The 11,383-nt window shown below is 52.6% G+C and overlaps 1 protein-coding gene across 1 annotated transcript in view; it reads left to right on the top strand.

Annotated features, from left to right (window-relative positions):
- Positions 1 to 1,091: 1,091 nt before the first annotated feature.
- The window catches only part of ADCY3 (adenylate cyclase 3), a 103,236-nt gene continuing 92,944 nt past the window's right edge, over positions 1,092 to 11,383 (top strand). Inside the window, exons 1-2 of the mRNA XM_082217339.1 lie at positions 1,092 to 2,218; positions 3,031 to 3,902. Coding sequence (XP_082073465.1) covers positions 3,213 to 3,902 — 690 coding nt within the window. The 5' untranslated portion in view covers positions 1,092 to 2,218; positions 3,031 to 3,212. The remainder of the gene's footprint in view (positions 2,219 to 3,030; positions 3,903 to 11,383) is intronic.

Genomic DNA, 11,383 nt, shown 5'->3' with positions numbered 1-11,383 from the left:
AAAATAAAATGAAGGTTTTTCTCCCCCAGGACATTTCAGCGATTTACGACCGGACACTGTTTCCAGCAGACATATGGCAACCCAAAATAATAGTAACAACAAGAAGAGAAAATCCTCACCATCAAGTGATGAATGCGATTCACATTATCTAGTTGTACTCCTCACAACCACCTTGCATGGTGTTGGCAATTTGGGCTTGTATATTGACCCAAACGGACGCGGGTGGCACTGTAGGTTAAACCACAGAGCCTAGGACTTGCCGATCAGAAGGCTGGCGGTTCGAATCCCTGTGACGGGGTGAGCTCCTGTTGCTCGGTCCCTGCTCCTGCCAACCTAGCAGTTCGAAAGCACGCCAAAGTGCAAGTAGATAAATAGGTACTGCTCCAGCGGGAAGGTAAACGGCGTTTCCGTGTGCTGCTCTGGTTCACCAGAAGCGGCTTAATCATGCTGGCCACATGACCTGGAAGCTGTACGCCGGCTCCCTCGGCCAATAAAGCGAGATGAGCGCCGCAACCCCAGAGTCGTCAGCAACTGGACCTAATGGTCAGGGGTCCCTTTACCTTTGCCTTTATTGACCCAAGCCCTTATGAAATGATAATCCTGTTAACCCATCTATTTATTAGAATAACATTCCCCTCCCCGTTTGAAGTTGCAGTAGAATGCGACTTCGCCAGAATATTTGGTATTTGCTTTGCTCTGCCTCCAGTTGTTGGAAATCACAGGAGGGAATGATCTTCTGCTCAAATGCTGCCTGCGGATTTCCCACGGGTATCTTCTGCTTGACCTCTGGGAAAACGAGATGCTGGCTGGGCCAAGATGGACCATTGGCCTGGTCCAGCAATCTCCTCTTACGTCCAGCCCCCAAGGAAGCCAAGGCCGGCCGCCAGCACCCCGCCAGCTGATGGCGCGCGGCGCGCTCCTGAGCGCGTGCAGAGCGCCCTTCCTCCCTCCCCTCGCATCCTTCCTGGGCGCGGGGCGGAAAGGGTTACCTCTGCAAGCGGCCGGCGGAGGGTGGGATTTGGGAAGGTCCTTCCTCCCCTTTCCCTTTCCCAGGCTCCGCAGCCCCGGAGCGGAGCGTGGGAGAGGCCAAGCCGGGGCCGCCCGGAGCGCAGCCAGAGCCACGAAAGCGGCTTCTCCTGTTGCAGTGGGTCTTCCTCGGCCGGAGCCCGGGCGAGGGCCACCCCGGAGGCGGCGCGGGCCGGCTCAGCCTCCTCCGACGGAGCCCCGAGGCCGTGGCAACTGCGGCAGAGGCGCCTTCCCAAGCAGCGCGCGTTGGCTGGGTAGCCAAGGGGACCTCCTCTCTCCTCCTCTCCCTTCCTGGCCTGGAGAGTCTTAGTTGGGCATCGTCTGGCCTGGGGTCCTTGGGAAACCCAACCTCTCCCTCCCTCCGCCGCCGCCAACCACTAGGCGCTGCCGCCGCTGCCTTTTTCTGCGGGAGAAATCGCCCTCCATCAGTTGCAGCTGCGCCCGGGCGCACGCACCCACACGTGCGCCTCCGGCTTCCCCCTTGCACTTGTTTGAGTTCGTTTCTCCTTCTCTCCACCCTCTGCCATCCCCCGCGCCGAGGCCTCGCTTCGCTCCTCCTTCTCCCTCCTCTTTATTCTTTTTTTTGCCTCGCGCACACACACACACTTTTGGCGTTGCGCTGGGGAGGAGATTTCTGCCTCGCTCCCTCCTTCCCTTTCCATCCATCCGCGCATTTCTCCTCCGCCTGCGACGCGCGCCAGGCGCAGCCGCCCGACCCAGGCGCTCCGCGGGTCTTCCAGGAGACGGGAAGAACCTCCCCGGGCCGGGGAGAGAGGCAGGGGAGCCGGGGTCCGAGACGCCAGCGAGGCAGAACCGGGCGAAGAGGGACGGAGGGCGAGGGATGCGATGAGCAACGGAGCCTGAAGGAGCCGAGCCGGGCCGTTCTGCTGGCAAAGGAAACGTGGCTCTTTGGGAAAGATGCTCCTTTAGTTTGGGAATCCGGAAAGAGGTGGCGGCGTCGGTTTCCCTTCTGCTGGATGCCAGCTCCGTCGCTGGCGCCCCATTTCTTCCAGCTGGCAGACGGGGAAGAGATGCCGGAGGAAGCTTGAATGGAGCCTGCGCGCATCCCCGCCGCTCCCTCTCTCCGTGGGAAAGAGCTGGCCGGCTGTGCCAGCCCTCCGGGTCATTTTGACGGGGCCTGAGCCCAAGACTTGACCCACACCGGCTTGGAGACACGCCCTTGGGGAAGATGGTAAGGAGGGAGAAGGGGCTTTGGGGGGCGAGGGACGCTGGGGGTCGGTCGGTGGGGAAACCGAGGGAGACAGCAGGGTGGCGAAGGGTGCAGGGGTGCCAACTTGAATCAAATATTGGGGGCCCCAAGTAGGCCCCGCCCTGCTTAATCAATCACACACACCATTTGAATGGCAATGCCCATCATCTTTGGGGAGGCCAGGCCCCCTCAAGTATTTTATTGGGGGGTCCGAAGACCCCTTGGCTCTTACGGAAGGGAGCGTGCTCCCCCTGGGGACCAACTTGTTGACCACTAGTCCTGCTTGCCTTTTCTAACCACATCTGGATGCTGAAACCTTCGGGGCCTGGAGGGGCAGTGGAAGGGCGGGAGATGTTCAACATCTGCCCAAGAATTTTGCTAAAGCCGAGCTGATAGGGATCGATTTGCTACCGGAATGATTTGCCAGCATCTTTCCCGTCTCCCTTCTGTGTTTGAGGGGGTGGTCTGCAGCTCCAATTCTTCGGACTTTGCAGGAACAGCCCCTCGACTCATCGGCTTCTTGAACCGTTTTCCGATGAAAGTTCCTCTGGAGCTTGGCCAGCTGTTTCCCCACCTTCCCGCATGTGAATTCTCTCAGCACAAAAACATTCGTTTGGGTGGGGTTCGGATGAAAGCAGAGAGAAGCGTGCTTTTGGGTGCAGCCAGTTTGTGGCGATCTTCTGCTTGCTGGGGGGGGGGGGTTGCTGCAGTAGGCCGGAGGTTGGCATTGAAATGGAGGCCATGTGCGTTCTGGGTGACCAACACATTCCCCCCTCCCTCTCTCTCTCTGCCAGAGGTGTGCGCACGCTGGACTGTGAGAGACATCGCTTCACACTGGCCTTGGAAGGAGGCGCTGAATAATTGCTCCGGAAGCTTCCGCGCCTGTGTCCCGCTTTTAATGGGAGCTGGACCACTGCTGAGGTAACTTTTTCAGCAGATCCTCTTCGCAGATTGACGGTCGGTGACAGCGAGCGAGATGCCTCGGAACAGGGCCTTCTCCGAGCCCGAGTACTCGGCGGAGTACTCGGCCGATTACTCGGTCAGCTTGCCGTCCGACCCCGAGCATGGCGTCGGGCGCACCCACGAGGTGACGGTGAGGAACTCTGGCTCCTGCCTCTGCCTCCCGCGATTCATGCGCCTGACGTTCGCCCCGGAATCCCTGGAGAACCTCTACCAGACTTACTTCCGCAGGCAGCGCCACGAGACCCTGCTGGTCTTGGTGGTCTTTGCCGCGCTCTTCGACTGCTACGTCGTCGTCATGTGCACGGTGGTCTACACTGCTGACAAGCTGCCCACCACCCTGGCGGCCTCGGTGGGCCTGGCCGCCCAGATCCTCCTCTTTGTCCTATGCAAATACCAGCTCCTCCCGGACCGCGTCACCCGCAAATTCATGCCCTACATCCTGTGGATCCTCATAACCGCCCAGATATTCTGCTACCTGGGCCTGAACTACGCCCGCTACCACGAGGCCAGCGACACGGTGGGCTGGCAGGCCTTCTTCGTCTTCTCCTTCTTCCTCACCCTCCCTCTGCGCCTCACGCCCATCGTCCTCATCTCGGCCGTCTCCTGCGCCATCCACACCCTGGTGCTGGGGGTCACCATAGCGCAGCAGCAGCAACTGCAGCTGAGTCAAGAATCCATCCTGGGAGGGTATTTGCTGTGGCAGGTAAGGAGCCGGCGTTGGCGGGGGAGACTACCCAGAGGCCATCCAATCAACCCCATGCCCAATAATAATAATTAATAATAATTTTATTATTTGTACCCCGCTCATCTGGCTGGGTTTCCCCAGCCGCTCTGGGCAGCTTCCAACAAAGATCAAAAATACATTAAAATGTCACACATTAAAAACTTCCCTCAACAGGGCTGCCTTCAGATGTCTTCTGAATGTCAGGTAGTTGTTTATTCCTTGACATCTGATGGGAGGGTGGGTGCCACTGCCGAGAAGGCCCTCTGCCTGGTTCCCTGTAACTTGGCTTCTCGCAATGAGGGAACTGCCAGAAGGCCCTCGGAGCTGGCTGACCGATGAGGGTGGAGACACTCCTTCAGGTCTACTGGACTGAGGCTGTTTAGGGCTTTAAAGGTTAGCAGCAACACTTATAATTGTGCTCGGAAACGTACTGGGAGCCAGTGTAGGTCTTTCAAGACCGGTGGTCTCGGCGGCCGCCCCCTGTCACCAGTCTAGCTGCCGCATTCTGGATTAGTTGTAGTTTTATAAAGATTACTTTATTGGTGGCCAGTCGGCCTCCGCTTAAAGACCCTCTCTAACCGACACTGTATGCCTACTCCTGTTTGCTCGGCTTTGAGTGTGCTTCCGCTGCTGGCTTGGGAAATGGTTGCACGCATGGCATTCTCCAAAGCCCATCCTTCTCTTTCCTGTTGTTTCTAATGAAATACTGAATTATGATGCATTGCACACACACACCACCATCAGATTCAGTCCAAATTGGGGAAAATGAATGACCTAGGTGTGTTCTGTAATTGAGTACAGAACCTGAGAGCCCCCACCCCCCGTCTTCCGAAGCAGTCTGCTCGGATTCCTTCATTGCGCGGGGGGTTGGTCTAGATGTCCTTTGGGGTCCCTTCCAACTCTGCGATTCTCTGAATGTCGTGGAACGCTAAGCAAAAGGGAAAGGGTTTTTGGGGCGGTGCGTGATTGAACTTGCGCAGGCAGGGAAGGGCTTTTGCAGGCGGGAGAGCTGTATCCGTTTGGAGGCCAGTTGAATTGAATGGGCATGACTTTTGAGTGGATTTGCTATGAATATGACGTAGTTTGATCCAGCCGGCGTGTTTCAGCAGGGCGGTGGATGCCCTCGCCCTTTGCTTCTGCTCAGGCACGTTAACAGAGGAGATAGTGGGGGTTTTTTTTATCAGCAAGGATGGATATTACAGGAATTTCTACCTATATTCGGCGTTTTTAAGACTTTTACTTCCTCGCCTGTGTAGCATCCCTGGCTTAATGTAGTTGTGAACTGTGCAGGTTTTGGATTCCCAAGAAGCAGAGTTTTCCATTCCTAAAAACCTCTCGGCTGCCACTTAATAAACTAAACTTCGTGCTGGCTTGCTAGTCCTCATGACTGTATGGCGGTTCAGTAGTGCTGCAGGCACAGAGTTCTGTGTGTCCCTAATTATCTCCCCTTTTTCGTAATGGTCCCCCTTGCACCTGCTCTAATGACTTAAAGCGCCCCCCCCACCCTCAGACCTCCCCTGTGATTTGGTTGCTGAGAAATTGGCACTGTGTGCGTTTGCATGCGGCACCCAGTGCCGGATTTATCTATAAGCTAAACGAGCTATAGCTTCGGGCCCCACTCTCTTGGGGGCCCCCCAAAAAAATTAAAGGAAAAAAACCTGGATATACATTTCCAAAATATAAGATAAAAAACCAAATAAAATAAAACCTACATACAGCAACAGTGTTTTGTGCTGCTTAGGCTCCTATGATGTAAGTCATGGGCCCCGCCTGCTCCCTAAAATATCACTGGTTTGCTCATTTCTATATATAGGGTGCCTACATTCTGCATGGACTTTTCAACAATTACTTTGATAAAATGCACATTTTGTTTTGTGCAAATGGCTTGAGATACCTATTAGGTCCATCAATTACCATATAGAAGAAGAAGAAGAAGAAGAAGAAGAGTTTGGATTTGATATCCCGCCTTTCACTCCCTTTAAAGAGTCTCAAAGCGGCTAACATTCTCCTTTCCCTTCCTCCCCCACAACAAACACTCTGTGAGGTGAGTGGGGCTGAGAGACTTCAAAGAAGTGTGACTGGCCCAAGGTCACCCAGCAGCTGCATGTGGAGGAGCGGAGACGCGAACCCGGTTACCCAGATTACGTGACTACCGCTCTTAACCACTACACCACACTGGCATATATTCAACACAAAAAAACAGCGACAATTTGTTGTTGACAAAGGACAGCTGGACATATAAAGGGGCCAATTCCCTTCAGTAGCTTAGGGCCCAATCAAACCTAAATCCGACCCTCATGGCATCCCAGCAAAAATTACCGTATTTTTTGCTCTATCAGACTTACTTTTCCCCTCCTAAAAAGTAAGGGGGAATGTGTGTGTGTCTTATGGGGCGAATGCAGGCTGCGCAGCTATCCCAGAAGCCAGAACAGCAAGAGGGATTGCTGCTTTCGCTGCGCAGCGATCCCTCTTGCTGTTCTGGCTTCTGAGATTCAGAATATTTTTTTCTTGTTTTCCTCCTCCAAAAACTAGGTGCGTCTTGTGGTCTGGTGCGTCTTATAGAGTGAAAAATACGGTAGGTCCATAGGGAAGCAGGCAGTTTCTACAGGTCTGCCTTGAACTTTTTAAGAAAGGTGAGATCTAAATGTTTGAAACAAATAAATAAATATTGGTGGGCATAATTTATGTGAACTCCACGATTCAAAGGGTGAATGATGAAGGGCCTTTGTGAAACCCCTGGGTGTAATAATAATAATAATAATAATAATAATAATAATAATATACTTCTACCCTGCCCATCTGGCTGGGTCCCCCCAGCCACTCTGGGCGGCTTCCAGCAAAGTAGTAAAATACAATAATTTATCAAATGTCAAAAGCTTCCCTAAACAGGGTTGCCTTTAGATGTCTTCTAAAAGTCCACTGTTTCAGATATTTTGGGCACAGAATGATGCACTGGAGAGCAGCACAAGGTCTGTAAACAGTACAAACAGTATGCTCTGCTCTTTATCCCAGGAGATTGCATATCATTCAGGGATGGCTTCCTCCTTTAGGGGAGCAGCTGAGATTTCCCCTTGAGTAATAACTCTTGCAAAGAGAGTCCACTATGCTAGTCCAGTTGCCTGCGTTGGGAAGCGGGGGAAAGATGCTTGGTTTAGACAACGCGGTGCCTTCTGGATTTTTTAAAAAATATTTTTTTATTGGGATTTTTATGAAAGTGATACAAAGCAGTTCCAAGAACAAGTCAATGACCAAACAGTAAAGAACAGTCAAACCAGATGGGATCAGGGTGGAGGCATAAAGTAACCAGTAGGAAAAGTTATATCAGGTATATACAATATGAATCACATTTTTTTTGAAGTTGTATCGAAAGGAAAAGATGGTCAGAAGTTGAAAAGGCATGCAACTCAAAGACTTTATTTTCCATATGTCCAGTGATGAAAATGGAAGTGGTTGTTGCAGTTGGTCATTAAAGGGAAAGGCAAAGGGACCCCTGACCATTAGGTCCAGTCACGGACGACTCTGGGGTTGCGGCGCTCATCTCACTTTATTGGCTGAGGGAGCCGGCGTACAGCTTCTGGGTCATGTGGCCAGCATGACTAAGCCGCTTCTGGCGAACTAGAGTAGTGCATGGAAACACCGTTTACCTTCCCGCCGGAGCGGTGCCTATTTATCTACTTGCACTTCGTGCTTTTTGAACTGTTAGGTGGGCAGGAGCAGGGACTGAGCAACGGGAGCTCACCCCGTCGTGGGGATTCGAACCGCCAACCTTCTGATCGGCAAGTCCTAAGCTCTGTCCCGCAGTTGGTCATTACTGATTCATATTTTTAAGTAAAATATAAGGCAATAGCAAGATAAAATTCACTAACCTCCTCTCCACCTTCCTCGTCTGAGATCAAACCACATTTAGACCACACCTGGAGCTCTGGCTTGGGAAAAACCTTTCCTTGATCTTTGACTAGCCAGGATGAATTTCCATGCTTTTCCTAAACCTTCATTTTTTGGCTAATGAAATAAAAATAAAGCAGAAGAAACGAAAGGGCTGTTCCGTGGATGAGGCTTAGACTTTCTATGTTAAAGCTAAATTTGCTTGTAGCAAATAGAAAGAAGAAAGTCAACTCTTGACTTGGGGCATTTGGGGAAGAGCTTATAACTGAAATATAAAAGAACGTTTTAATACCAGCCCCAAATGAAAGAGATCCTTTATGCAGAGAGAAAGCTGATGAAGGCACTGGGAGGCAGGTGGAGGTAAGAATCGGAAGGGCCACGAGCATGTTGTACTCGCGCAATCCTTGGGAAATAAATATTTTCACTGGGCTTTCCTTCAGATTAGAGTCAAAAGGTGAGGCAGGTTGACTGGGCCTGCAAATTCTCTGCTATGGGTAGTAAGGTTGCAAGCCTCTTCACTTACCGCCCTGAGCCCCTTTTTCTGAACCGGGAAGGGCGGGGTATAAATGAAAATTTATTACTATTATTATTATGTAAAAACACACTGATTCCTGGAACATCCGCAGGCCGGATTTAGAAGGCGATTGGGCCAGATCTGGCCCCCGGGCCTTAGTTTGCCTACCCATGGCTTAGTGCATCGTCTGAACGCAGGCTCACAAGCTCACAGTTCAGCTCTTGCCAGACAAACCATGAGCTGCAAACCAAGTTTCTCCAGTGGTTTGTGGCTTGAGGCTGGATTGGGATAATAGAATCCTAGAAGAGTTGGAAGAGACCACAAGGGCCATCGAGTCGAACCCCCTGCCAAGCAGCAAACACCATCAGAGCACTCCTGACATATGGTTGTCAAGCCTCTGCTTAAAGACCTCCAAAGTAGGAGACTCCACCACACTCCTTGGCAGCAAATTCCACTGTCAAACAGCTCTTACTGTCAGGAAGTTCTTCCTAATGTTTAGGTGGAATCTTCTTTCTTGTAGTTTGGATCCATTGCTCTGTGTCCGCTTCTCTGGAGCAGCAGAAAACAGCCTTTCTCCCTCCTCTATGTGACATCCTTTTATATATTTGAACATGGCTATCATATCACCCCTTAACCTCCTCTTCTCCAGGCTAAACATGCCCAGCTCCCTTAGCCGTTCCTCATGAGGCATCGTTTCCAGGCCTTTGACCATTTGGGTTGCCCTCCTCTGGACACGTTCCAGTTTGTCAGTGTCCTTCTTGAACTGTGGTGCCCAGAACTGGACGACTGGATGCTAAGCTAAACTGTGGCTTGACTTAGGGTAGCAGTAAGAAAACCAAAGAGGAAGAAGGCGAGTGCTAGCTCCTCTTGCAGAACTCGCATGCGTGGTTTTGACTTAGCATGATGTGCAAACCATTCCACTGTTGGCATGAAATAAAGATTAGCTTGCAATCCCCGCAGACATGCTTGCTCACCACGCAGTTAAATGCCGTGTGAATATTTGCTTTCAAGACGTAAAGCAAGGGCAAAGTTCACGTGTTAACACTTCCGTGTGTTTATCTTGTGTTGATTTGAAGCTTCTTTCCAATGGATGGGAATAAAGGATTTGGACACACTGAAGCAAGCGAATAAATACTTTTTTTAAAAAAAGAGAGTGCTTTCCAGAGTAACTAATTGCAGTCACAAACAAATGAGGCCATTAAGAGCTCTATGGATTTCACCACAAGCCACTGGGAAAGTGAACTCGAGGTGTCTGTCAGACAAGCCTCTTCAGAGGTCAGGGTGACATCTCATAAATATAGCTCCCCCCCCCTGCAGTGGGGGATTTCTCCCGCCAGATCTGCGTAAAGAGAGCCCTGCTGCATCATAGCAAAGTCTCATCATGTTTTCCCACAGTGACCAGCCAGTGACCTGACTTACAAAGCCTAGGCTGGGTGGCTCAGGGACTAGAGTGCCGAAGGCCTGGTAGGCAAGATATGCAGGTCCCCTGAACACCTTTAATAATAATAATAATAATAATAATATATTATTTGTACCCCGCCCATCTGGCTGGCCGCTTCCAACAAAGATTAAAAATACATCAAAATGTCACACATTAAAAACTTCCCTGAACAGGGCTGCCTTCAGATGTCTTCTAAACATAAGATAGTTGTTTATCTCCTTGACATCTGCTGGGAAGGCATTCCACAGGGCGGGCGCCACCACCAAGAAGGCCCTATGCCTGGTTCCCTGTAGCTTTGCTTCTCGCAATGAGGGAAGAGCCAGAAGGCCCTCGGCGCTGGACCTCAGCGTCCGGGCAGAACAATGGGGGTGGAGACACTCCTTCAGGTAAACAACCTTACACCAGGGTTAGCCAATACAGTGTGCTCCAGATGTTGTTGTACTACATCTCCCATCATCCCCAGCTGGTATGGCCAATGGAACTGTCATCCGCAACGCCTGGACAGCATCATGTTGGCTACAGGTGCCTTAATGCCAAATCACCTCAAAGCACGGTTTCCAGAATCTTGCTTGCTGGGTGGTCACAAACTGTGGCTTGCCAATTCAGAAGCTTCTGGCAAGCCATGGCTAAAATCCTTGCACCAGGGCTTGGCGTCATGTCTTCTCTGCAACCAAGGCAGAGGTTGTTTGTAGCATAGCTGTGAATGGTAGCTATGGAGGTCTGAGCAGTGGCGTAGGAAGCCACTCAGGCTCCTGGGGTGGCGCGCCCAGGGGCAGAGCAAACAGCCCATAGGGGCGGGGCAAGTGAGGGCGGAGCAAGCTGCCCATAGGGCGGGGCAAGTGAGGGCGGAGTGAGCTGTCCATAGGGGCGGAGCAAGGTGAGGGCAGAGCAAGTTGCCCATTGGGCGGGGCAAAGTGAGGGCGGGACATCCGTCCATGGGGTGGAGCAAGGTGAGGGCGGAGCGAGCCACCCATAGGGGCAGGCTGAGGGCGGGGCGAGCTACCCATAGGGGTGAGGCAAGTGAGGGCGGAGCGAGCTGCCCATAGGGGCGGAGCAAGGCGAGGGCAGAGCAAGTTGCCCATTGGGCGGGGCAAGGTGAGGGCGGGACAAGCCGCCCATAGGGTGGAGCGAGGTGAGGGCGGAGCGAGCCACCCATAGGGGCGGAGCAAGGCGAGGGCAGAGCAAGTTGCCCATTGGGTGGGGCAAGGTGAGGGCGGGACAAGCCTCCCATGGGGCGGAGCGAGGTGAGGGCGGAGTGAGCCACCCATAGGGGCGGGCTGAGGGCGGGGTGAGCTACCCATAGGGGTGGGGCTTCCGGAGTCTGCCTGCCTCTTCCCATTCAGTCGCCCTAAGCTGGGGAGGGAGGCAGTGGGTGGACCATTGGGCAGCGTGCAGCCTGCCTCCCAGGAGATACGCGTGGCTCAGGTGTGCTGCAGGCCTCGCGGGGAGTGCCGCCTGACATTTTGTCACCCCCCTCAGTAGTGGCACCCGGGGCGGACCGCACCCTCCTTCCTCTGCCCCGGGGTCTGAGTGTGTCATTCAGAAAGGATGGAGTGTGTGTTTATCACATCACTATTTCTGGGCCTTTGGCGAAGGGAGAAGCACGTGCGCCTGTTCTCT

Source organism: Podarcis vaucheri (assembly GCF_965113315.1).
Source record: "Podarcis vaucheri genome assembly, chromosome: 3".
In the NCBI taxonomy this organism is placed as follows: domain Eukaryota; kingdom Metazoa; phylum Chordata; class Lepidosauria; order Squamata; family Lacertidae; genus Podarcis; species Podarcis vaucheri.
This window is presented reverse-complemented; position numbering and strand designations above follow the sequence as displayed.